At 38.2% G+C, this 27,961-nt stretch overlaps 2 protein-coding genes and 1 pseudogene across 2 annotated transcripts; 1 reads left to right on the top strand and 2 right to left on the bottom strand.

Annotated features, from left to right (window-relative positions):
- Nucleotides 1-176: 176 nt before the first annotated feature.
- LOC142617969 (uncharacterized) lies at nucleotides 177-1,879 on the top strand. Its single transcript, XM_075790946.1, has 3 exons — nucleotides 177-561; nucleotides 1,108-1,273; nucleotides 1,590-1,879. Exons 1-3 carry the CDS (start codon nucleotides 531-533, stop codon nucleotides 1,636-1,638), a joined length of 246 nt encoding a protein of 81 aa, XP_075647061.1. The 5' UTR covers nucleotides 177-530; the 3' UTR covers nucleotides 1,639-1,879.
- A 4,065-nt stretch (nucleotides 1,880-5,944) lies between these two features.
- On the bottom strand, nucleotides 5,945-19,511 carry LOC142614624 (large ribosomal subunit protein mL43-like; annotated as a pseudogene).
- Nucleotides 19,512-23,352: 3,841 nt separating this feature from the next.
- LOC142614623 (large ribosomal subunit protein eL27x-like) lies at nucleotides 23,353-24,081 on the bottom strand. The gene has a single exon (XM_075787178.1). It carries the CDS (start codon nucleotides 23,986-23,988, stop codon nucleotides 23,581-23,583), a length of 408 nt encoding a protein of 135 aa, XP_075643293.1. The 5' UTR covers nucleotides 23,989-24,081; the 3' UTR covers nucleotides 23,353-23,580.
- Nucleotides 24,082-27,961: the final 3,880 nt, after the last annotated feature.

Below are 27,961 nucleotides of genomic sequence, written 5' to 3'. Positions count from 1 at the left end.
AACTAAAATTTTGAAAGAAATGTAGTTTGCAACATTAATAATAAAACTATTATGCAACGATTTCAAAATAAAAAAACTCATAGGAGGAAATTATAAAATTTTAGGTACTTGGTATATGTTTTTTGTTGTTGTTATCATCATCAACAATATAAAGTTATCATTTGATTAGATTTTGTATAATTTAAATTTCTTAATCACCACCTTCAACATAAATTTCTGAACCCCCACCGAAAATAATCTTCACATCCCATACAAACCAGTTAAGAAAGCTTATCCTATTTTTGTTTTTCCTTAGCTTTGTTGAATTCTCTAATTACCAATTATACGCGTTGTTTGCCGACCGCGTAGCCTTAAATTCTCCTCCCTTTCATGTTCATGACTTCTTATTGGAGCAATGACAAATTGACAATTGACAAGTATAAATACCCTTTTTCATACTTCTTCCCCTTAAACCTTCATTTCATATATACTTTTCTCTCTCCCACTCTCTCATCCCTTAAAATTTCCAAGTACTTATCTTTTTGGAAGTCATGAGTCACTACGACCAACAACAAGCTCCTGGTAAGAATCTGAATATTTTGTTAATTTATAAGTGCCTGTGTAGTATATGTTAATTTCCAAAGTTTTATTGCTCTACTTTTATGTTATCTTCTTCTTTTTCCTCCTTGGAAACTTAGGATTTTTTTTAACTATATCTTTTGAAAAATTCTCTTTTGCAACTTTTATATATATATACTATCTTGTGTAAGAAATTTTTAGTTTTTTTTTTTAATATAAAAAGAGAGAGTTTGTAGTTCAAATAATAAACAACATAATTGGTGTACCCTTTAAGAATAAAGTCAACCTAGGTATAATCAGGTAATGAAATTTTTAAAAAGATTGATCCACTAAGTAGTTATTAAATTGTGTAATAATGGAAAGTTTAAAGTTTAACCTATGAGTAATTTGATCTTAACCTCTATAAATATATTTATATCCGTCGTTTCGATATTTCATTCATCATCACTTGAAGTACCACTACTAAGGTAATTTATTGGAATAACTTATTAAGTCAACGAATTTTTAGAAGTAAGGTTGTTTGATTTGGTTCATATCTTTAATTTGCAGTGGCATATCCCTCACCAGTGACTGCCTATCCAGCACAGCCTCAGGGCCCTTATGTAGCACCACCACCACCAATGGGTTATCCCACCAAGGTTGACTCTGGCTATCCCCAACACACTGCTCCAATAGAAACTACAACTAGGGGTGATGATGGGTTTTGGAAAGGATGGTATGTGTTTACTTTTTACCTTTCCCATCTATCTTTTTATTTCTTAGAAAATGTTAAGAGTTACAAACTACTTTACAGTATTTTTTACTAAATACTAATGCGATGAGTGGTTATTGATATGTATAAAAGTGATGTTAGTGATTGCCCCAGATGAGAACCAGTAAAAATTATCCACATTAACAATTTATAAAAATGTTGTAAAATAATTTATGGTCGTAATATTACTCTTTATTACTTTGGTAAGATTTCTCTCTAAGTAAATGTCTTTATTTTGTTACCTTTTTTGTAATTTATTTGTTTGCTTTTTTATTTTCAGTGTTGCTGCCCTGTGCTGCTGCTGGGTCTTTGATGTGTGCTGTTGCTGAGAGCCTGAAACTATATATTTGATTTATTTGCCTAATAGTAGTAGATCATCATATGTAAGACAATATTTTCTCTCCTTTGAAAAGAGAGATAATATTAGCAATTTGAAGGCAAAGGTGATATCATTACAGGATTTGAGAATGTGTAATTGTTAAGTACTGTTTTCGGGTATAATATTTGGAATAATATGGTGATTATGTCTAGATTTATTGCAGAAGAATAAAGCATATGCCTTTGTGCTAATGAGTATTATAATGTATTTAAATCCTTTGTGCGAAGAACTTTCGTAACTCAACAGATATTTTAATATTTTCAATAAAGCCGTTCATGATTCAAAACCTCTCTTCCTAACTATTAAAATAAATAAATAAAAATGAAGAATTAGTTATTTAAAAAAAAAAGTTCTTCCCATCAAATAATGATATGTATATATTATCTATTCATTTCGCATAAAATATCATATAAATTGCCTACTTGTGGGTTATGAGCACGCACCAAAACAATCATACATTCAACACACAATCGTATATATTTCATGTTAAACGGCGTCATAAAATGTCAATTGGTAATTATTGATATTTTATCACCATATAGTCCTATTATTTAGTAACCCATGATATCTAGTTAAAAAAATTATTTTGATAGAAACTTGTAAAAATTTTATTTTAAAATAAAAATAACAATAATAGAAGTTGCAAAAGTTTGATCAAGCCTTGCAAACATTGTTAGGGCTGTTAAAAAAAATGGTAAACTGGACTAACCGATCGTGATTATTAGTTTTGGTTGGTTTTCCAACACGTGGGTGACTGGTTTTTATTAAGGTTGCATTTGGAACTGACTAAAAAAAGGAGGTTTGACTTACTTTCTGTACTTTTTTAATTGGAATCTCTTTTTGTTTTAATGATAAACTGTCACGTCATACACTAATTAAATAAAAGGTGGACATTAAAACCCACTACCACTTGTCATTATATATTTAAAATAATATGTCCAGTTAAAAAAGTATTGGAGGTAAGTCAAACCCAAAAAATGACAACTTTTTTTACTATTTGACTTATTTCGCTACTATTTATGGGTCCCATTACACTTTTTGGTACTATTCATGGGTTTAGTACTATTCATTGGTTTTATTTTACTATTTCAGCTAAATTTTAGTTTTATCTACAGTAACTTTAGCAAAAAGTTTTCAATTAAAATAAACTGTTTCAAAACGGACACTAAATGAATTTTTCTGTTTTCAGTTTGGTCTTCGCGGGCAGGTGTGTGTATACATATTAGTTAAGGCATGTTTGAGTGTTATGGAGTTTTTTTTTTTTTGAGAAGAAAGTGGATTACCTATTCCTATTAATTTGTTGATAATAAAGAATTCGAATCTAAAATCATAGTTAATAGAATGTGTGGTAGAGCTTTAAGTGTAATACGTTAGGTTCTATAATTAAATTCAAACACATAAATACAATGAAATTAATTATACTTAGAAAATATAAACATTATTTATATGGTATTAGTCAAATAGCACATTTTTTAAAAAATTTCAATAGTTACAATGTGAGAGGGGAATATGAATTCTAGGAGCCTCAAGGAGGTGGCAGATCAGTTAGGCTTAGTGGAATATCAGCATGTACCAAGAGAAGCAAATGTATCAGCTCATAACATTGCTAGACATGCAAGATATGTTAGCGAGTTTACGGTGTGGATGGAGGATGTTCCTCCACACTTTGTTACTGTAATCCAAGCCGAGTCAGCTATTCATTAATAAAATTATAGTGTTCTTTCTCAAAAAAAAGAAAAAAGAAACATCAGAATGTACCAACCGATTGAGTTAGCATTGTAGAGTCAGCAAAAAATCATTTTTTTTAAAAAAAAAAAACCACTTTTGTCAACATATTTATTTTATAAAATAGCTAGTATTCAACATTAGAAATGCATTATATTTCAAGATTGACAGCGAGCAGCCTATAGCAGTGTATTTGCATAAAATTCTCTGTTCTTTGTAATAGCGTAGATATGCAAAAAAGAAGAAATAATTTATGAAAAATGCTTCGTTCATAATATTTTCATACCACTTCTGCTAGTTTAGGATCTCTTTCATATTTTTTACCTTGTATGCATTTTACCTTTGCAAGTATTGCTAGCACAAATTTTCATTCTTGCACGCTATTTTACACAATTTTCAATCCCCATCTCCACTATGTTGGGAATTTTCTACTTTTGCTCGTTTTTCCTTCCTTTCTAATTGCAGGCTGAGGTATAGGCACTTGCACAGACCATGAAATATTAAGTTCTCTAGTTTGATTTCAAAGCACAATAAGTCTAAGCACGAGATTATCATGAAATGTAGCATTGTTCTAAGTATGAGATTACCATGAAATGCTTGGGGTTGTTGAGGTGGCAGGTATAGAGGCAATTAGTCAAAGTCTTTTCGCTTAATCCCTTGAACCTCCTTATAGATAGTCAATTCAAAGGATGCATGTCCAATTGCCTCAAATTTAAGAGAGATTGATACATTTTACCTAAAATTAGAATTTAGAAGGCGACAATGACACTGGGCAGACTTTAGTTGCTCTCTCTCCAACAAACCCTCCCTGTTTTTTTCTCATCATACAGTCAATGCAAGAACAACCAGATAACATCCACTCAAATGCCTGTAAGCTTGAGTATTCTTTTGGAAAACAAAAGTCATGGTAAAGATGATCAATAGGGATTAAAATGAGAGAGAAATGTGAACAATATTAAAGAAATAGAAAACACTATTCAATCCTCTGTGATGAAGGTTAAAAACAAATTTTTTGGCTTTCTGAATCCTTTATGAAGAATCAATTTGAACAAACTCCAATTCAATAGTCCGCTGCATGAAAACTGTAATTCATTTCAGCAATTATATACAATTCTTACAAAGCTTAATCACTTCTTATAGTGATGAGGTATACTAATAAAAATTAGCTGCAATTTATCAGATCCTTTGTATAAGTTTCAGCTACAGAACCAATAACTGAATGTGGATGCTCTTAACAAAACTTATAGCTTCATTCAAAAGCACTGCAACATGAACTCATACCTATATTACCTTCTACTAACATTTAGTGCGTGGAAAAATCACACATGAATTGGTGATTAGCATTAGGTTTTTCAGCAAATATAGTTTATAATGGGGCTGCCTAACCAAATTTCACATACAATGTCAAAGAATATGCAATTGGTCATCTAATCCATATGCACTTGGTCACATACAATGTCAAAGTCAGAAACGGCTAAAATCTAAAAGCAGTGTGAAAGAGGAGAGAGAGAATCTTTGATTTGTTGGATATCTAATGCTTTCTTTCTACTTACAACCACTATCTAATTAAATGTTGTTCTAGATCTATACCCAATTAAAAGATCTTGCAACTGTAACTACACCATTAGCAACTACAATATCTAATTTAATGTTGTTCTAGATCTATACCCAATTAAAAGATTTTGCAACTGCCACTACACTATTAGCAACTATAAAATCTAATTTAATGTTGTTCTAGATCTATAGCCAATTAAAAGATCTTGCGACTGTAGTTACATTGATTCAACATTTGTTTAGATCTATTCCTTTTGTGACACACATTGAAGTTTTAATCTGTTTTCCTTTACTGTAGCTAACAAGATCAAATCTTTCATTTGTACACAATGGGCTGCATATTTTTTGTTCATTTGGGGTGTTGATTTTCTTGTTTGTTTTGGTTAGTTTCCGTTTCAATTGGATCCAAGTAGGATCACTGTAGCTAATTAGATATTAGATTTGGTCAAACACTTTTTTGCATAGCAATATACCGAGAAGTCCACTCAACAGCGCTAAAAGCATTGGCTGCAAAAAGACACATGAGCTTGAGTTCAAGGTTGACCTACTAGTAGGAAGCAAAAACCATAGTTTTCTCATATTAACTTGATGCAAGACAACTAAAACAAAATTGAAACAACAATAAAATAAATAGATATGACCTAAGAGTCAACACCTATGCCTTGCTTGCAGTCAGTACCAAGCGGGGAAACCACTAGGAGTCAGCACTTAGAGTTGACCTGGAGTCAGCACCTAGGGTTGACCTGGAATCAGCACCTAGGGTTGACCTGGAGTCAGCATTAGACCAAAAGAGACCAAACGGTCATTTTTTCATTCATCAAAATATCATCTATCTCCTCAAGAAGTACAATAGGTTGCTTATAAAGAATTGCTAAACTCTAGTTCTAATTGGCTAGGAAACCCGAATTGCCTTATTACAAAAATAACCTTGCTTCCAAATTAAAATACTAATAACTTAATAAACTACTAGGACCTAAAATATAAAAATACAATTGACTTGCAAACATAAATAATACTAAATAATAATTTTCTTGCGTCTCCCGCATCATAACCCTTCTATTGTAACAAAGTATATAGGATTACAAGGAACATGAATACCCATATACCAGTCATAATTCTATATTAAACAAAATTGGGGTTAATGCCATAAATGTTTTTGAAATGTGTGACTTGTGAATATTGCTAAGAATCCTGTTGCATTATATAAAGTATCAGCCAGATTGCACAACTGATCACAATCCTTAAGCTCCTATAAGTGAAGGTTCCACTAGGCCTGTAATTCTGGATAAACAGAACAATAATAAACCAAAGGAAGCTCCTCATGAAGCTGTTTCTTGTACCTCAAAATTTCAAGTCTGTTGTCCATGTACCCTGAACGATAGGGTGTTTGGCAACATGTCTTGTCTTCAATTTCACTATCTTTCTTCCCAAAGAATTCTTTAGCCTGGTTGCATGTAGAAGTACGTCTTCTGGATCCATATTCTTCACACATATCACCCTTTCGTTTTTGTTCCCTGTGCATTTGGTAAAAGAAATCCTTATTTAAACTTCACATAAGAGAGGAAGAGAGAGAGAGAGAGAGAAAGATACTTACGGTAAAGTCCTTTCAAATGCGGATCTGACCACGAATTAGCTGAGTAACAACATCAAGCTGAGGATTTTTCTCTCCAAATGCTGGCAGATGTGACTCCATAAATGCCCTGCCATATGGATTGCTTACTTGTTAATCATTAAATAAGTAAAAGGAGGGAGCATCCGCTTTTGTTTTGTTAATGAATTTTGTAGCATCCACTTTATTCTGACAAAATGAGCCTTGCTAAATGTCCGGTTTTATCTTCAAGGATCTTAACCAATTACTCATCTCAGAACCTGCATATTACTATTATTCTCAGTGGTGCTTGAAGCAGCATTGACCAAAAAGTAGTCAGCAAAAATAGATAAGCCTACTACAAAGAATGGACAGAGTAGAAAGCAAGTATACAACATAGTAATTGTGCTTCCATCAATTGTTTATAAAACTTGGTTAAAAAGACCAGCCCACAAAAACAGACCCCAAAGAAAGAAAATCAAATCAAATCACATTATGCACTAAATCATCGATCTCCTGTCAGGAAAGAGACGGATGTTAAATAGTAGGGACACTCCTATATAGCACCTTTGTCAAGATTGATGGAAGTAACAAAGAGTGGACACCATTTTTTACACCAAATTCTGGATAGTTTCTTTCTCTACCACAGTACATGTAGTTTCAATGAATTCTCACCACCATGATACTAAAAAATTAACTATAGTAGAAGCAAGGAAAATGGCTGGGATTTCTAACTCCATAGAAGAAAGTTAACTTACTACTCTCCCTTTTTTCAGTCCTCTCAACTTAACTCCATGGAAATAGTATACTAGAAACTAAAGCAACTTCATATTCTACCTAAGAACCCTCATCAGGAAGTTAATACCTCTGAAGTCCTCATGGCTCTAGGGGGAAGAAAAAAAAGACAACTGTGAGCAACCCTGCCTGTAGCCCAATGGGTTCTGAAATAGCATAAAGTGGGACTATCTAAGAATTTGCTATTGGCAACATATAATACTCAGCTCAGTACCCTGAGAAATGCAAATTTAATCTGCTGGAACATATCCCACTCAACCCAGCACCCTGAGAAATGCAAATTCAACCTGCTAGAAAGTATAACAGAAAGACCTGGAGTCACATTCCCTTCGCCAATTTGCGAACTACCTTAGATCATTGTCCTTTGCAAAAATAGAACACACTGACATTACATACGTTTTAAAGTAATTATCTTTCCAAGACACGAGAGAGAGAGAGAGAGAGAACAAAATATAGAGCAAATTTTCTAATCATCTACCCTACCAAAGAAGAACAGTTCTACAATCTGGCATAACTCATAAATATGTTTGATTAGTACACATTACTGTCACCAAAAAGAATTTGTTTTTGACAAGTAACAAATTTTGTTAACACACCCAAAAAAATAAAATTCTACAATTCAGATCAAACCAAGAAGAATTCCCACACAAATTAATTTGGTTTTTAGCCTAAATGATTGTGGCCATTTACAATCATCCATTTCAACTTAAGATGCTACATCTTGTTCAATAAATCATCAGAAATGGCAATATATTAATCCACAAACAAAATTTCAAAGAATCTATTATAATAGAGAAAATTACTACATCCAAGCAAAAGCCAAGGCATTCTCACTTCAATCAATTTCATCTTAAGATATAAATCTACAATAAATAACATATATATATATATATATATTAATATATAAAGCATACCTGATGCCCCTACTACTTCCCCCCAAATCAGAAAAGCTCAGAACCAGCTTTTGAAGTTGCGATGCACCTCTCAAAGCCATCTCACTTCAAAACCAATACAACAACATAAAACAATAATATTATTAACATTGAAACCAAAATAATAAGGATAATAAATTAGTTTTGAGGATTTAAACTTTAATATAACTTTTCCTATCATCGTAATCATAATATTTATTTTCTATGCTTAATTCTAATACAAAGGTAGGGAATTTAAGTGCTTCATATGAAAACCTCATAGTTGAAATTGACTTTTTTAATTATAATTATATTTAGAACAAATTTTCTTTTAGATTACTTTCAAAATCAAATCTTGTAGAGGATTTTTACTCCTTTTTGTTAGATTACTGCTTTTATTTGGTTGCCAAAAAAGCAAAACAAAATTATCCCTTTTCCTTTGGTTTTTTTTTTTTTTTTTTGGGGGGGTTTGGATAATTTGAATAGGTCAAATGTTTGCTCTCTTCTCATGTTGTTTTACACCACTTAATAACAACATAATTGGGTTGACATGACACAACTCACATAATTCGTTTAATAAATGGGTCGTGTTGGGTTAACACGACCTGTTAGCTAATACCATTTTTCATAACACTAAGTGGAAGAGTGTAACACAATGAGTCAAGGTTATTGATGATGCCGAAAATATCACCAGTGAGTTGCAAGCGCTACTCAAACGAAAGCAATACCTGCAAAAAGAAAACAAAGGACCTAGGAGAGAGCACCGGTGTGGGGTCGGTCGAATACCCTCCGAAGGTCAAGTTAGAATTTTGTTCCTTTAACCCTAGAGTGCCAGAGTTAAGAATATTGTGCGTACCTTCATATTTAGGGTTTCTGAGGTATTTATATTGAGCGGAATTACCTTTCTTTTAGGATACAACTTCCTTCTCAAGCTTATTTCCATATAGGAGTCTTCTCAAACGTGTGTCGCAAGAAGTCCAAGTGTGCACGTTTGCGTGGGGATAAAGCAAAAGTTCATCTGGAGCATATCAAATTACATGCCACCTGGAACCTACAATCAATTCACCTATGACGGATACTCAGCAAAAGTTAACCGTCATAGTCGCGTCACTTACGGTGTCCATCCGTCCTCATTATCTCCATCCACTTACTATTTTTATCCCCTTCAGTTGCCCCCTTCAGTCCTTGGATCCGTCCTTATAATCTGAAGGATCCATGGAATGACTAAAAGCAATGTATTAAATGGGAACGGGCTTGGTATACCACGACGGATGACACGTGGCCTGTATTTCTGACGAAGAGCACGTGGCCCTTGTGGATTGGCTATTTCCCCAAAACGAGGCGTCGCTTCGTATTCCGTGCCCTTTGTTCTATAAAAGGCCGGATATTTCTCCCTTCATTTCTTCTTCTTATCAAAAATTTGTGAGCAGAGCGCAACCGTCACAGCTATAGTGCCTTCCTGTCGTTCAGCAGATCCGTCCGTCGTTCCTCGTCAGAAACCATCTCGATCCGGTATGTATTCCAAACCTTTCTCCGTCTTTCTTTGAATTTCATTGTTTTAAGTATATGCACTTTCTTTAGAACCGTCGGTGTCTTAGGTAATACCGTCATAAATGTAGGTAATGTCTAGTGCGTCAAGTAACTAGTCGTTTGTCCGCGAGGGGGCGGGCTACGATGAAAAGTTTCCCTCAGGTCCAAGAGATCCTGACACTTCAAGTGAAGAGAGGAATCCGTCAAGTACCTCTTCTTCCCTTGACGGTGGATCCCCCGTCCCGCCGCAATTGGCCCAGATGGCCTTGTGGAGTTCGCTGTGCCTCTCCGGACAAGAATGATTTTAGGTCGTCCATGACCGAATCTCAACTCAACACACTTAGGACCAAGTACCAAATACGATAACATCCGTCTACGTCTTCCCAAAAATTCGAGAAATGCTACTACAAGGAGTAGACGGTGTTGGGATCTACGAGCAAGCTTTAAAGGCGGGGCTCGCATTTCCATTAAGTTCTCTTCACCGTCGACTTCTTCAATACCTTGGTCCGTCCGTCACCTGAAATCTCCCCAATGCCTGGAGAGTGTTCATCGGGGTTGAGGTTTTGTATGTGGGCAATGTCCGATGGTTCCCGAAGGTTGCCGCGGTGGAAGAATTTTTCCATTGTTACCGTCCAACGAGATTGTCAAGTCCAAGGGGATGTATAGCTTTGCAGCTAGAAGTCCTTTATTGAGGCTCTTCGCTGACACTCCGTCACCGAACGGAGACTCGGAAGAGTCGTTCTTTTTGGAAGGGGACGAATGGATGTGTCGTCCAGAGATGTAACTAACGTGCCCGTCGACACAACATGGGGCATAATGCCTCCGTCGGGTATGTGTAATCCTTGCTTCCGTCCCGCCTAGTTAATAATAAATTTTTTTTTAAAGGTCTAACCGTCCTTTATTGCTCGGGACCGTCCTCGTTGATTTCGAACAAGGAATTTTCTTCGGAGAAAATTTTTACAAAACAAAAACCGCAAGAGAGGACTTGGGCTCAACTCGTCACACTCGATACGCTTCATCGTCGACCCGAACCTTCATCCGCTGCCCGTCAATACGATTTTTACCCAAAACGTAAGTTCATCAAAACTATACCCGTCTTTCATTTTTCTCTTGTTTTACTTTTACCTTCCTTTCTCATCCGTCTTGGATTTGCAAGAGATGGATGCCGCTAGGAGAGAGCATTCATTAAGCAATGTGCGGCGAAGAAAAACGCAAGAGTAGGTCAAAACAAAGTGGACGGTCCCACCCGTACCGTCAAATACCTCAAGCTTCGAGAAAACGACCGTCCTCCCAAGAAGCAAAAGACCTCCACCGAACCCGTCGTGGCCTTGGAGCGCAGAAGACGGCGTCAAGCATGGAAAGGGCAAAGGCTTGATGAAAGGCAAGCAGCCTCCGGAGAAACCACCCGTTCTCTTCCTCCGTGAGGATTCAAGCTACGCACACTCGAGAAGATGTCGTCTATGTTGACAAACCGACGACTACGTTGCACTTCGCAATCATTCAATGGAGGCGATGGGTGAGACGGGTCTTTTCACCCTTGCATAATTTTGAATCCGTCTTGTATTGTTGCTAAGTTCCTTCACATCCGTCATAATGTTGTATTTCGCTTAAAGCCATGGTGATGATGAAAGGGCTCCATGGCCGTTGTCTCAATCATGAGACATCCATGGACCGTCTCGAGAAAGAAAAGCCAGACGATGGGGGAGGAGCGGCACGAGCCGAAGACCTACAAGATCAACATGGAAAAGCTCAAATGCTCTCCAGAGGAGGTGGAAAAGGAGAACGGCATCTTCGTGAGATCCTGAATGACAAGGAGAAGCAGCTGACGGAGACAACGTCCAAGCTTCACAACACAAAGGAGATAGCCATTCAAGAATATCGTGATTCTGAACTCCTTTTGATGGAGCTGGGGAGCTCCTTTGCTGACGGGTTCGATGACGCCATCCGTCAGGTGAAGTCATCGTACCCTGACCTGGACGTATCCCATATATCCATTAACGCTCAAGGGCAAACACTTGCATAATCCGTCCGTTCAGAAAGTACAGACGAAGTGTTTGCCGTCACTGCTCCAGCTGACGAAGGCGAAGTTCCTCCTCCTAGTCAGCCAAATGACGGTCCATTGGTCGAGAACTCTCCAAAGAATGAATAGGATACTTGCTTTTTTGTAAAAAATTTTACCGTTGTAAGAGAACTTTATTTAAACCGTCATTTTTAATTATTAAACTTGTCTTATCAAATCTTTTATTGCATGTTGCTTGCTCATTATCCGTCGTATATTCAGTTAACCCGTCCACTTTGTGAATGGACTTTCAAATGTATTTTTGCTAACCGTCCACCATGTAGACATTCATTCATGGGATGATCCGTCCACTTTGTGGACTGGTAGGTTTTTTACCCTTCGTGCGATCCGTCCACTTTGTGGACTTGTAGGTTTTTACCCTTTGGGCGATCCGTCCACTTTGTGGACTTGTAGGTTTTTCACCCTTTGGGTGATCCGTCCACTTTATGGACTTGTAGGTTTTTCTCACCCTTTGGGTGATCCGTCCACTTTGTGGATTTGTAGGTTCCTCACCCTTTGGGTGATCCGTCCACTGTGTGGACTTGTAGGTTTTTCACCCTTTGGGTGATCTGTCCACTTTATGGACTTTAAAGTTTTTCTCACCCTTTGGGTGATCCGTCCACTTTGTGGATTCGTAGGTTCCTCACCCTTTGGGTGATCCGTCCACTTTGTGGACTTGTAGGTTTTTCACCCTTTGGGTGATCCGTCCACTTGTGAATGGACTTTCAAATGTATTTTTGCTAATCCGTCCACCATGTAGACAGGTTCATTCACCTTGGGATGATCCGTCCACTTTGTGGACTTGGTAGATTTCATTGTTTTTTATTTCATTGTAGATTTTCATCAGCATGCATTTAAAAATTCCTCCCATAAGTCAACAAACCAAATTTGTGGAGCTTGTAGGTTTCTAAAATTAAACCGAAAAGTAAGGCAAAGAGGTATCCGTGACTTATGTACTATTGGTAGTACTTCGTAGTGCTCCGTGTTCCGTGGATGGCCCAACTTCTTTCCGTCTAATGTCTCCAAGTAGTATGTTCTTTACATCGCGCTACGAGATGATCACGGCCTTCCTGGCTGACCGTCCACTTTGTGGATGCATCTTTCGTAGCGCCAAGCACTTTTCGTAACACTAGATCTCCAACTTTGAAGTCCCGTGCCGAACCTTAGGACTTGTAATGTTTTGCCATCATGTCCCGGTGCGGTGATCCGTTCGACTTCATCAACAAGGTCACTTTAGACGTAGTTTTTCGCACCCTTCTTACTCCGTCCATAACTTTCCACGCGGTAGCTCGTCAACCCCACTTCGCCTAGATGATCCACCCGCACCAAACTCGAAACTAGTGTCTCTCACCCTTGGCGTCCTTGTCGTTCACTCCGTACGCCCACAGGACACTTGGTAGTTCGTCCGGCCATATGCCCTTTGCCCTCGAGCCAGATTCGATGATCTTTAACAAGGACCGGTTCGTGACTTCAACTTGTCCGTTGGTTTCCGTGGATGAGCGGGCGACGAGTAGTGATTCTTGAAAATTCCCAGCCGAGAACAAAAGTCTCTGAACGCATCGTTGTCGACCGCTCCCGTTGTCCGACACGAGCACTCTCGGATCCCATATCGGCAAATAATATCTCCATACAAAGTTGCGAATATTTTTCTCCGTGATTAGTAGCAAGAGCTTCGCTTCCACCCACTTCTGGTGAAGCAGTCGATACCAACCACCAAGAACTCGCTTGTCTTCGCCGCTATTGGAAATGGACCCATGATGTCTAACCCCCATGTGCGAACGGCCATGGGGCCGTCATGGGTGTGAGTTCCTCCGTGGTCAGCTTCGATAAGATTGCCGAACCGTTGACACTTATCGTGTGCTCTCACGTACACGCGGGCATCCTTCTCGCATTGTCGCGCCGCAATACTTCCACTGAGTAGCTCATCAGGTCGCAGACCTTGATCGCTATTTCAGCATCCCTTCATTAACTTCCCTCACTACGTATGCTTGCCATGGCCCGTGCATCTTAGATATGGTCGGGAGAATCCCCACTTTGTAGAGGATGCCTTTGATCGCATGAACGCCAATCGAACCTTCAATCTCCTTGCTTGGCTTCCTTCCCGTTCCGGAAGCTTGCCGTCCCCGAGGTACGCCACAATTGGAACCGTCCAATCATGCCCTTTAGTGGTTAATTCCCCGGACTCGAACGTTATCTAGTAACGACGAATATTGACGAAGGACAATACCGCTTCCGGGACTCTACCAACTTGTCCGGGGGCGGTGCCGCGAGTCGATCCGCTTCTCGATTCTCTCTCTCAGAACAAAAGTCTCGAACGCATCGGAATCGGGAGGTCACGTTGTCGACACGAGCACTTCTAGGTGTCCCGTTCGTTCACTCCTACAATCATAACTCCCATTAACTTGGCTAAGCACGATCGGAACCTGAGTAGACCATTGCCTTTCCACCCCACTGCTATTGCAAGCTCCAATCCCACCATCGCTTGTCATACTCCGCTTCATTATTCGTAGAAATGGCATCCATACATGTCAATCTTATCTCCTTCCGCGTATGGAGCACAACTCCGACTCCTCCCGCATGCATTGGAGGATCCGTCTATGTGAATTCTCCATGTAGGCGTCTCTTCGCCCGCTCGCTCTCACGCGTAGTGTCCCGCAATGAAGTCTGCCAATATTTGTCCTTTCACAATGCTCGTGGCTGGTATTGGATATCGTACTCACTTAACTCGATAGCCCGAGTGCCATTCGTCCCTGGCTTTCAGATTGTTCATCGCTCTCCGCAATGGCTACGATCCGTCGCATTCATAGTGCATCTTGAAAATACGGCGAGAATCCTCTTGAGGATGCCTTACAAGTGCGAAGGCGAGTTTCTCTATCCTCGCTGTCTTCCTTCCGTTCGTAGCTTGCCGTCCTTGAGGTACGCCACAAGGCTTCGTAACCTTCCCTTCCTCTCTAAAAGCCGCACTTACCGCCGCCGATTTGGACAAAGAAGGTAGGACAATAATTCCTCCCGCGTAGACGGCTAAGTAATGGCGGCGTAGAGATATGCCTTCAACTCTTCAAATGCCGCTTCTTGATTCGTCCGTCCACTCAAAAGATCTCCTTAGCGTTCTAAAGGAAAGGGAGGTCACTCGTTCGACCCTTCACTATTTAAGGTACTCTTCTCGTTCGCTTTGCACTTCCTTCACAATCCTGAGGGATAACTCCATAATTGATTTCACTTTCGAATCGGGTTGACCTCAATGCCTTCCCCGGGACACCATGAACCCTATTGCAAGCTTTCCAATTACCCGAATGCGCATCGTGCTTGGGTACTCCGCTTCATTATTCGTAGTAGGAACTCGAAGAGTGTCGAATCTTAGTCTCCTTCCGGAGGAGTACATGATCCGACACCTTTACGTCACCAAGATGTGAATTCTACGTAGACTGGACGTCTCCGCCAATCTGTGCGAGAACATTTTGTTCATTAACCGCTGAATATGTGGCTCCTCGCATTCCGAGCCCGAATGGCATTACCTTGTAAATAAAAAAGCCATTGGCTCGTCACAAATGGATGTTTTCATTGCTCTCCGCCAAATTAATCCGGTTATACCCCGATAGTGTGTGTCCATGAAGCTCAACAACTCATGTCTTGCGTGGAGTCCGCACTAAGGCATCAATGCGGAAGGCGGTAATCGTCTTATCCGTGGCATCGCTATTTAGATCCGTGTAGTCACACGGCTTCTCCACCTTCCCATTTGACTTTTGACCGCATTACCGCCGCCATTTGAGACAGGCAGTACACCTCTCGTATGAAGTTCCTCTCCAGAGTTTCCTGCGCACTTCAACTTTCAATCCCTTTCGGGCGAATACGTCTTTTGCTCCGACCGAGAGAACGAAGGTGACACGTTCAATTTATGGACTATGACCGTCGATTTATTCCCGGCATGTCGTCATGGCTCCATGCGAACACGTCTTGGTTTTCCTTAAGGAACAATAGGAGGGCACGTCGAACCGATTTGGTCAACCGAGGTTCCTATCCTCGGTCTTGGCCGGGCTCCTCGAATCGTCTAGTTGTATTTCTTCCAATGTCTCCACGCGCATCTCGCTGGGTCGTTCGCTTTTGTACGTTCGAAGAGTGTCGAAAGTCTCCCGATATGATCCGACACCTTACGCTTTTCACGTACATGGTCATCTACTCCCGGACGTTCCGGCCATCCGGTGCCGAGAACATTTTGTTCATTAACCGTCACTCGATATGTGGCCGCGCAATTCTCCAACTCCATTGTTCAACAAAAAAGCCCTTGATGGCATCGTCACAATGATGATGGCCTTCCATCCTCGGTCTCCGACGTCACAAGTGGCGTCCTATACATCAAGGAGCAAAGCTCAACCACTAGAAAGGTGATGTCATTTACCCCATCTGTTGAACGCGGTAGTCTCCCATTTGCACGCGTCCGGTAGTGGCGACCTGTATGAAGGATCTACTTCCGGTTCCCCAAAGCCAACGTGGGCGACATGCCGGATCGCGCTCTTCTTTGCAATCCCGTCCCGGAGAGAAGGTGACACGTTCAATTTAAGTACCGTTCGTCTGATCCTCGCATGTCGTCATGGCTCCATGCGAACACGTGGACTTGAAGTTTTCCTTAAGGAACCACAGGAGGGCACGTCGAACCGTGGTCAACCGAGGTTCCTATCCCGGTGGTAGGCCCCGGGCCTCGAATCGTCTAGTTGTATTTCTTCCAATGTCTCCACGGTTCCCCGCCACGTCCTCTCGCTCGTCGATATCCGTCGTACATGGTCATCCATCTCCATCATGGCCCGGCAATATTCGCGTGCACTCACCTCGATTTCCGCGAATTCTCCAAGCTTCCATCGATTCATCTTGATCATCGATGGTAGGTTGAAGTGATGGCCTTCCTGCGTTGAGAGTAGGACGTCCGGAGTACGGCGTTATATGCCGATCAACCACTAGAAAGGTGATGTTTTAGTTATCTCGGGAGTTTCCCTACTTCCCGTACGATCCTAAAGGACGGACCCGGTTCCTCCCATAAGCTCGTACATGCCGGATCACGAACCTTTGCAATCCCCATCCGCCGCGCAGATAAGGGCTTCAATAGTCTCCCGTTGTCCACTAGAACTCGGGGACATTGAAGTCTCCTACTAACCCGTGGTCACTGTGAACCACAAGCGCGTCGTCATGAGTCGTTCGATCTCCCTTCTTTAAATTTTTCGAATGTCAAGCTTCCTTCATCCTTTGATTTGCATAAGCACTTGGTCAATTAGTTCCGTGAGGTGTGAACCGAAACGCTCTTTCCTCGAACCTTTGTAACCTTCCGTCTTCTCGTTGTTTCAAGCCCCTCCGTCGTATCTAGCCACTTTTCGTCCGGCCTTATCTGGTTCGGATCTCCCTTCAATCTTTCCTGTCGCTTTCCTTCATCTTTGATTTGCATAAGCACTTGGTCAGAAAGGCATCCTCCGTGTTCATATAACTTGTAAACCTGTGAAGGTGAATCCGTCTTCTCGGATCATTCAGTCCTTACACTTTTCGTCCGGAAAATCTCCGGTTTCATATCTTCCCGTCTTTCTTCTGGTTTCATAATCGTCTTCCGCGCCGCCAAGGCAAGTCCTCCGTGTTCATATTCATTTCATCGCCTCTAATAGAGGGATTGGTTTCTTGTCATTCATGAAAATAAGACTTTAATGTCTCACCTTCTCGTTGTTTAATTCCTAAGATACATGCAATAGACCTCTCAGAGGGACTTCCAATGAAGTGTGCCATATGAATTGTGCACCTAGTTCCTTCCAAAAGTTCTTAAAAAGTGCCGATGAAATTAGGCGTCAACCTGCGTACCAATACCCTCGCAAAGCCCCTTCAAGGTGGTGAGAAAAGCCCCCGCACATAATTTCATCCTCTACACCCCGAAGATGCATTAAGGTTCTCGAAAGACTCCAAGTGATCCAAATGGGTCTTTAGATCCGTCGTAGTTTTCCATATGCGATCTTTGAGGAAAGGGACATGAATTTACCAACGCCGTGAATGGTGAATCCGTCCTATGGACGAGGTCGTCCAAGTCCGGATACCCGTCCTTTAAGGGCGCTCATCATCATATCCATGCGTTCCCTCATCTCCCGCAAGCTCGGCGGCTAGCGCGGGAGCTCGCGTCTAATGCCAATGGTTGATTGGTTTCTGTCGTCGCTCGGAGCGTTGTCGCCCGCCCTCTCTCTCCTCTCGCCTTCCGGACTAGCGCCCTCCCCGGTCTTCCCGTGGTGCACTCGTGTGTGCGGTCCTTTGCCGCAACCGTTCTTCCAAATCATGGTTCATGCTTAGTGAGGCGCTCAACCGCCGCCGTGAGCGTTTGGACCTGCCTCTCAAGAACGGTGGCGCGCGGTTCGTCGCCTTGATTGTTGTTCGTTGCCATCGATCGGGTGAGTGCCATGCAACTCTTTGTCTCAGGAATAGAGCGAGGCTAAGATAATCAGAAGATTTTCTTCTTCTGTTCACGGTATTCCCACAGACGGCGCCAACTGATGATGCCGAAAATATCACTAGTGAGTTGCAAGCGCTACTCAAACGAAAGCAATACCTGCAAAAAGAAAACAAAGGACCTAGGAGAGAGCACCGGTGTGGGGTCGGCCGAATACCCTCCGAAGGTCAAGTTAGAATTTTGTTCCTTTAACCCTAGAGTGCCAGAGTTAAGAATATTGTGCGTACCTTCATATTTAAGGATTCTGAGGTATTTATATTGAGCGGAATTACCTTTCTTTTAGGATACAACTTCCTTCTCAAGCTTATTTCCATATAGCAGTCTTCTCAAACGTGTGTCGCAAGAAGTCCAAGTGTGCACGTTTGCGTGGGGATAAAGCAAAAGTTCATCTGGAGCATATCAAATTACATGCCACCTGGAACCTACAATCAATTCACCTATGACGGATACTCAGCAAAAGTTAACCGTCATAGTCGCGTCACTTACGGTGTCCATCCGTCCTCATTATCTCCGTCCACTTACTATTTTTATCCCCTTCAGTTATATTTATAAATGTGGTTAAACCAAGGACCAATTACCGACACCAAGCAAGGACATGAGAACATATTAGTAAGTTATTGATATCAGACAACACAATATTAATAATGGCATAGTATTGACACCAAGTTACAATAGGTTAACAATGGCACCATTCTGTAATAAAATATTGGTCAGAGATAATGCGAGCAATAATTTTGCTGACTTAATTTTAATTAAATGATTTCAACGAAAAAAAAAAAAAAAAACCATGCCCCATTGCTACCAAATACCACACCACAGCCATTCATTATTGACATGTTTTTCTATTTCACTTAAAAAATGGAGTTAGAACCATAAAACAAAGCAAAATGTGGCAAGAACTAAAATTTTCAAAGCACAACTCTTTCTCATCACCCCTTTATTCAAACCAAAACTGGGAAACTACAAAACATTAATAAATAAAAGAAAGAAAGAAAAAATGGCATTGTTAAAGAAACAGAGAGAGGGAACCTTGGCGTTGGCAGAGTTAGAGGTGACGGTGGTTGGTGGCGCGATGCTGACTGGTAGCTGCAAAGCAGTGGCTTGTTTCTATGACGGTGGCTGGTGGCAGAGATAGTTGGCTGTGACCGCTGGTGGTTAGTGGTGGCGAGGGAGGGCGTGAGATATGAAAAGAAAAGCGAGGGGAGTGTATCTGTGTATGTAGCATGTACTAATACTAATAGAAAATTTCACTGTCAAAAAAAAAAAAAAACACCCAACCCACCAACTATTTTGGTTACTAAATTTTACCAAAAAAAAAATTTTATCTTTAAATTTTAAAATTTTTATTTTTCATCTATTATAAATATTTTACAAAGTAACATTAACATTGAATTCCGATGTAAACCAGTTAAAGCTTGCTAATTTAACTGATGTGAAAAGATGTTAATTTTTTTTTTTTTTTTGCGTGCGTAAAATTACTCCTTCAGAAGATCCGTGGAGATATATTTTGTTTCACAACTTTTGTTACAATCCTGATGTGATTAGTTACGAATAGTAGGAAAAAAAATGAGTTTATATGAAAGTGATAGATAACCGCTCACAGTTTATCACGTCAAAATTGTGGCAAAAGTTGTGATAAAACTCCACACACAATTCATTTCACTTACAAAAGTTGAGAGAGATTTGATATTTTGTGTCACAACTCAGAACTTTTGCTACAATCTCTATATCAAATGTGATTGAGTACAAGTGGTAGAGAAAAAATGATGAGTCAATGTAAAAGGGATAAACAACTACTCAACCTATTCAAAATATATTATGTTATAATTATGACAAAAGTTGAGGCAGAACTCCTCACACAATTCATTTCACTTACAAAAGTTGAGAGAGGCTGAGTTTTTATGTGTAAATTTTGCGATTTTAGACTTTTGGATGTACTAATACTAGGGTTTTGGTAAATTGGTCAAATTAACATTTAGTAATTTGTGTTGACGGGTTATTGCAAATTATGCATATTGCGATCATGTTAAGTTCAATGATTTAAAATTTTTTTTTTTTTTTTAAATCCTTTCAATAAAACTCTAATAGTCTACTAGCATATTAATTCCATAAAAGAAGAAAAGAAAGAGCGTATATGTGTTATACATGAAACAATAAATAAAGTTGAATCACTGATTCACTTATAAGCTTTTTTTGCTGATAGGTTATTTATTTATTAGCTAAAAGTTGGCAACATTAGAATACTACTTAAATTGAGGGTTTTATTTTTATTAAAAAAAAATCTACATAAGCAAATAAGCTAAATAACTAAAAGGAAGGAAAAAAGAAAACCAGTAATCCAAACTCATACAACACACACACGTGTGTCTATATATATATATATATATATATATATATATATATATAGAGAGAGAGAGAGAGAGAGAGAGAGAGAGAGAGAGAGAGAGAATATGTTAGGCAAAAAGAAGAATATAATTAAGAAAAAAAAACCCTATAATGAACTTACTGTAAAATTAAAAACATTTTATATTTAAGAAGTGATTATCAAGTTGATGAGTAAAGTTATTAGTATTTTTATTTACAATATAGAAAATTTATTATATAACTTTAGTGTACAAAAATACATTTGAAAATTACCCACGCCTTACCTTTTTCATTCAGGTTCATAAAAGTTAACAGGCCGAAGTCAAATTTTGTCAAGTAATCCTATATAGGCTATACTTTCTCTGTTAATCTCTTCCATGTGATAATCAAAATTTGCACTTATTTTCACACTAATAAGATGTGAGAAATTTTATAATAATCAAAATTCGGACTTATTGTCACACTAATAAGATGTGACCAATTTTATAATAATTGTCGGGCAAGATTACCCCTCTCTAGCTACCAAATATGCACTTTAATAATAAAAAAACCACAAATCCTGAGGACATAAATGAAAAAGATTAGGCATTTTATGGCAGTCTTGCATTTTTGTAGCATTGAGGCCTGTTTGGATTGAGGCAGCCGGAGGGAAGTAGAGTAAATTTTTTCATGGATTTGTGTTGTGGGTAATTGACTTCGTCAATTGTGGGGGGTGGGGGGTGTTTTGGTGGTGCTTGGCAACGACTTGAATTTTGGCTGACGACTAGAGGAGCTGGGTTTGTTGTTGGTGGCAAGTAGCTCCTTTCCAAACACATCACCTGCGAAGCCTGATTGCAGGTTGCAGCAAACCTATCCTTGATTTATAAATCCTTTTTAATTGTATGCCAAACAATAGATCTGTGTTTTGGAATGGCTTTTGAGGAACAAACCAACTTCCATCAGGCAACTATGTGCAAGTTGCCTCTAATAGCATGCCATATTACAGTGTACCAAAAATCCCCAGAATGAGAAATAGTCCAAGTCCCCCAGAGAAATTAATTCAATTCCAACCCAATTTAGCACATACACTTTCGAGGACTAAAAAGAGATAAGCGTGAACAACTGAACATTATAAAAGAAATAGCGAACTCCATGTCACTTGCTGTGACGTGTACATGCAGCTTCTGCCATGATGAAGGCTGAAAACAACTTTTTAGGGTTTTCAAATCCTTTCTAAAGTATCAATTAAACCAAGACATGCCCCAATTCAATTGAGCACTGTATATGTATGCCAGAGAAAAGTAATTCATTGTGATTCAATTGAGCAATGTATATGTACGCCAGAGAAAAGTAATTCATTGCAGTAATTATACGGCACAAACAAGTCTTACAAAGCTTAATACTTTTATGACTATGTTTGCTGAAAAAAATAGATTCTTTGTATAAGTTTCAAAAACAGAACAAATAACTAAATGTTACTTACTAGAAGTAAAAACCGAAAAACGTAGGCACATCCAGTGAAGGAAAATTTTGTGGGGTTGAACAGCAACTAAGTTTTTCAGTTAATATATTTAATTATAGGGCTGCCTAATCAAATTTCACATACAATGTCAGAGAATATACACTTGGTCATCCAACCCATCAAAACTTATCTTCAAAAGATCATGAAGATGGCATAAATCCATCCCTCTATTCTCCTCTTCTTGCCCAAAAATAACCAATTAGCTAAGTAACCTATTATGTATTAACTCCAGCAGATGCCCAGTTCTTTTTGGCTAATACAGTTGAATGATTACTTTCACAGATTTGTAATACAAAAGTTCATGAGAACAAAACCCCAAACCTAACGCACAGAAATTGCAGCAAGAAATCCCTAGTTACACATTTTAAGCAACAAAAAACAAATAGGACCTTTATTTTCCATCCAGTTTTTCAATCAACCTACAAACAAAAGTATTAATTTCTGAGACAAAGCAGATTACAATTGCTCCACAAAGGCAGAACCACAGGACCCTAGAGCTAAAGAAATTGTAAAGTTCAGATGAGAGTCCTAATGTTCATTGTTCATAGCCATCTTCAACAAAAAATGACCAATTCAAAAACCCAACCTAAACCTATCATAGGGTTGACGGTTCCCCACAACCAAACCCAAATCTTAAAAACACCACAAGAAGATCAGGATAAATGAAACCAAAACTGCATAACCTTTTAACTCAATACTCAATTTTCCACTAACAATAACCAAAACCCACATTATCCAATGACACCCGTTTTATGTTGCAATCCCATTTTAAATTATAAAGGGTAAAACTTAGGTGCAATTAACATTACATTCTGCAATTAGATTCAAACACATATCTAGCAACAATTAAGTGTACTTGAAAAAGATGCCACAATTCATGCTTCATCTAACGTACTCCATTGTACCAACTACATAATGATTAGCCCAATACTCAAATTTCTAGCCACAGACAGCAAAATGCTACATTTTCCAATAATCTTGTCTCGATAAAGAGAAAACAAAACACACATTCAAATTATAGCTATTAGCCCAATACTCAATATGTAGCTACAAATTGCAAAATCCCATTTTATACAATCATACCCATTTCAGAAATCTCAATAATGAGAAACCAAAATAAACCCATTTAAAATTATAACAAAAACTGCATATCTGTTAACCCAATACTCAATTTTCTAGCAACAAACAGCAAAATTCCTCATTTTCCAATAATACCCACTTCAGATATCTTCATAAACAGAAACCGAAATAAACCCATCAAAACTATAACAAAATAACATTTATCTCATTTCTTAATTCTCAATTCTGTAGCAACCAAAAAAGAAAATGCCACATTATCCAATATAACTCAAACAAAACCATCTCTAGTAAAAAAAGAAATAACCCCAGAAAACAAAACTCAAAACCTGAGCTTAGAAAAGAACCACCTATTCTTCCCAGACTTAAACCTGTCCTCGAACCTAGCCTTGGTCTCCTTAGCAGCAGTGACTTTCTTGTCCCTAGACTGAAGAGCATCGACAGAGACAATGTCTTTGAGATCGACATCGAGAGTGTAGCGAGTGGGCATGATGTGAGAGTAGTTCACGACCTTGAGGAAGGCCTTGACGCGAGACTTCTTTGCCGTCTTCTTGGCCGAGTCCTTGCGGATCACCTTCTTTGGGTACTTGGCTAGACCAGCAACCAAACAGTGACCGTAGGGTCTGTCTCGGTTGCCATCGTCGAAGTTGCGCACGATCACTGCCTTGTGACCTGCGAATCGGCCCTGAAGAAGGACCACTGCCTTGTTTGGTTTCAAGAACTTCACCATCGAGATGGGTTTGTTTGTTTCTCTTTTCAGCTGCTGCTGCTGCTGCTGCTGCTGCAGGGAGAAGCCAGGAACTACAGTTTTGGGAGTTAAATGGTTTATATATGGCGTCTTTAATTTTTTTTTTTTTAAATCCAAAGTTAATGTAATTTTTAATTTTGGTTTTTTTCTTTTTTTTGCTAAAATGTTATTTTCAATTTCATGCCTATAATTATGTAAATTTTGATTTTCAATCACAAGTATTAAAAAATTTGCTTTTTGTCCCAAAACTACAATAAAAGTTTAGGCATTTTTTTTTTTTTGATACAAAGTTTAGGCATTGAAAATGGTAACATATCAATAATTTAGAGGCCAAAAAATGGACTCTTTTAAAATTTAAAGACAAAAAATAAACTTAATGCAAACTTAAGGACGTAAATCATATATTAGTCTCTCTTTTTCCCCTCCTAACTTTCTTTTTTGTATATATGATTTATAGATATATGGTTTTTTTTTTATATATATAAATTTATAGATTTTAGGTAAAAACTTAGTTACACTCTAGCTATCTATTATTAAATCCAAATACATAATTATATTGAATTTAATTGTCCTCATAAAACATAATATTGTGTGTGTTTCATTGATTCATGCTATCATGTATTTAAGTTTAATTGCAAAACCTAATTTACATTACTTAAACGATTGAATTTAATTTTGCTTTAGTTTTGCTTGGGGATAGAGTAAAGAGATACGGATTTAGTTATTTTAGTATGTTTGTTTGCTCAAAAAAATTCTGATTTGAGAAAATGAGAAGGTTGTTGGTTGTGCATCTAGAAAAAGACAAAGAAAAGGAAAACGAAAAAATTAAAGAAGAAAAACATATAGAAAATAGCATATAAAACGAAAATTTCGGATATATATAAAGTTTTTTAAGGTTTGGCATCATTTATTTGACATGACAAGGAATTTAATTGGTCAATCTAGCATCCCCCAATCTTTAGGAGTCTATTTGCATTTTAACCTTTTGACAACTAAAGGGAGGAGAGGAGAGAGAAGTGATCATATAAAATTGATATCTTATGAGCTAATTTGCCTAAGTGAAGCCCTTCTCCCTCCACCCAAATTCCAATTTGAGGGAATCAAAAAAGAAAGATTAGGAGGGCTCCCCTCCCCCAAAAACATCTAAACAAGTTTAGCTGAGCAAACATTTTTATGGACTATTGAAATTCACTCGTCACATGATCCTATCTGTCCATTATTTGAATACACAAAGGACGATTCCTGACTTCATGACATGATAGAGATGATCACTGCTCTCAATAACTCCTCCACAATGAATGCATAATAATATGAGTATCCTCATAATTTCATTGTAGCAACCTATCCTTGATATATAATTCCTTTTTGATTGTATGTCAAACAATAAAGCTGTTGTTTGGAATGCCTTTTGAAGACCAATTTCCACCCAATCAACTATGGGCAAAGAGCCTCTAATATTATTCCATATGTGCACTGAAATTTCCCAGATAGAGAAATTGGCCAAGTTACTTGAACCTCTTTGCCTCTAAGAAACTTAATTTACGTCCAACCCAATTCAGCACAACCCAATTCAGCACACGGTAATTTTCAGGGATTAAGAAGTGAGAAATATAGAGCTTTAGCTTGATGAAGGCTAAAACCAATTTTATTGGGTTTTCAAATCCTCTCTTATGTATCAATATGGACCAAGACAGACTTGAATTCATATGTATGTCAGAAAAACGCAATTCATTGCAAAAATTACAAACAAAGCTGAATCAATTCATATGGTGACTAGGTTTGGTGATAAAAATTAGCTGATCCTTTGTATAAGTATCAGCAATAGAACAAATATTTGAACGTTGCTTATTCAAAATAATAACTGAAAACTAGGCACATCCAACAAAGGAAAATTTTGTGGAGTTGAAAGTCAATCATTATGGATTGATAGCCCTCAATCAAAAGCATTGCAACATGAACTAAAACCTAGTTTACCTTCAACTACATTTAGTGCATGGAAATATGACACATATATTGGTGAATGCTGAATAATAAGTTTTTCAGCTAATATATTTAATAATTTAATAATAGGGCAGCCTAACCAAATTTCACATACAATGTCAAGAAAAAATGCACTTGGTCATACAACCCATCAAAATTTAATCTTCAAAACATCATATAAAGATGGCGTGGACAAGAATATTTGAACTTCTATGGAACATCTCTTGATTTGTCTATCTTCTTTTCTTGAACCAAAATAATCAATCAGCCTGATAGTTTTAGTCACTTACATATTATGAAGTAACTCCAGAAGAATTCCCAACTTTTTAAGGCTAACAAGTCAAATGATTAATTTCACTGAAATGCAAACAGAATTTCATGAGAAGTGAGAACACAAACCCCATTTCTAAAACACCCCAAAAATGCAGCAAGAAATCCCTAGTTGAACATTTAAGCAATAAAAGCAAATCGAGCCTTGTTCTTTCCATCTAGTTTATTGATCAATTAACAAACAATAGCTTTAATTTTCGAGACAACATAAATGCTCCAAGCGTCAAATACATTATGCACAAACACATGGTTCAACACAACCAAACTCAAGTCTCAAACACCATGAAAAGAATCTAGATAAACAGAAAACAAAACAAACCCAATCAAACCTATATCCAAAACTGCAGAACCCTTTTACCTCAATACTCAATTCTCCACTAGCAAAAACTAAAATCCACATTATCATATTAAAACCATTTCAGATTTTTCATAAAGAGAATCCAAATCAAACCCCATTTCAATATATCCAAAACAGCATAACTATAAGCACAAAACTCAATTTTCTAGCAATAAATAGCAAAGTGCCACATTTTCTAGTAATTATCCATTTAGAGACACCAAAACAAACCCAACAAAACTTTTATAAAAAAGACAAAATCTTTACCTCAAATTCTCAATACAAATTTCCGAAAATTAACAAAAACATCTCTAATTAACTAAAAAATGAGGGTAAAGCTTACAAAATCCAAAAAGGTAAAACCCCAAAAAATACAAAATTCAAAACCTGAGCTTAGAAAAGAACCACCTATTCTTTCCAAACTTAAACGTCCCCTCGAACCTAGCCTTGTTCTCCTTAGCTGCATTGACTTTCTTATACCTAGACTGTAGAGCATCGACAAAGACAATGTCTTTGAGGAAAAACTTCTACATGCATCTGCTGCATGTAATAACTTCTCGTCTTTGAGATCGACATCAAGAGTGTAGCGAGTGGGCATGATGTGAGAATAGTTCAAGACCTTGAGGAAGGCCTTGACGCGAGACTTCTTGGCGGTCTTTTTGGCTGAGTCCTTGCGGATCACCTTCTTTGGGTACTTGGCTAAACCAGCTACCAAATAGTGACCATAGGGTCTGTCTCGGTTGCCATCGTCGAAGTTGCGAACGATCACAGCCTTGTGACCAGCAAATCAGCCCTGAAGAAGGACCACTGCCTTTCTGGGCTTCAAGAGCTTCACCATTTTCTTCTTGTTCTTGAAGGAAAATTGGTTAGCTGCCGCCGCTTAAGAGCCAAGCAAGTAGGATTTTGGGAAATGGTGTATATATATGGCGAAGTTGACCGTAGAGTTTTATTTTGGTTTTTGGGTTAATACTCATTAGCATAGTTTTAACTTTTAAAGGGGGAAATTAAACTTAACTCACCTCTAGTTAGGGTTACGGTGTAACCAAACCGCATCGACCGCACTCAAATCGATCAAAACTACTTGTAAAGTGAAATAACTGCACTACATTATATTCTGCAGTGCAAAGTATTGTAAAATGCACAATACAACACTGCACCCATATATAAATTTGTTTATTTTATATTAGATATATTAATAATTTAATATTATATGAAGTAATTGGTCAGCAAAGTGTTAGTGCATTCCAGTTCCACGTTAAAAATGATTTCATTTTGGTTAAATACAAAACTAGAAGTTCAAAACTCCAT

This window comes from Castanea sativa, chromosome 11 (assembly GCF_040712315.1).
Source record: "Castanea sativa cultivar Marrone di Chiusa Pesio chromosome 11, ASM4071231v1".
Classification (NCBI taxonomy): domain Eukaryota; kingdom Viridiplantae; phylum Streptophyta; class Magnoliopsida; order Fagales; family Fagaceae; genus Castanea; species Castanea sativa.
This window is presented reverse-complemented; position numbering and strand designations above follow the sequence as displayed.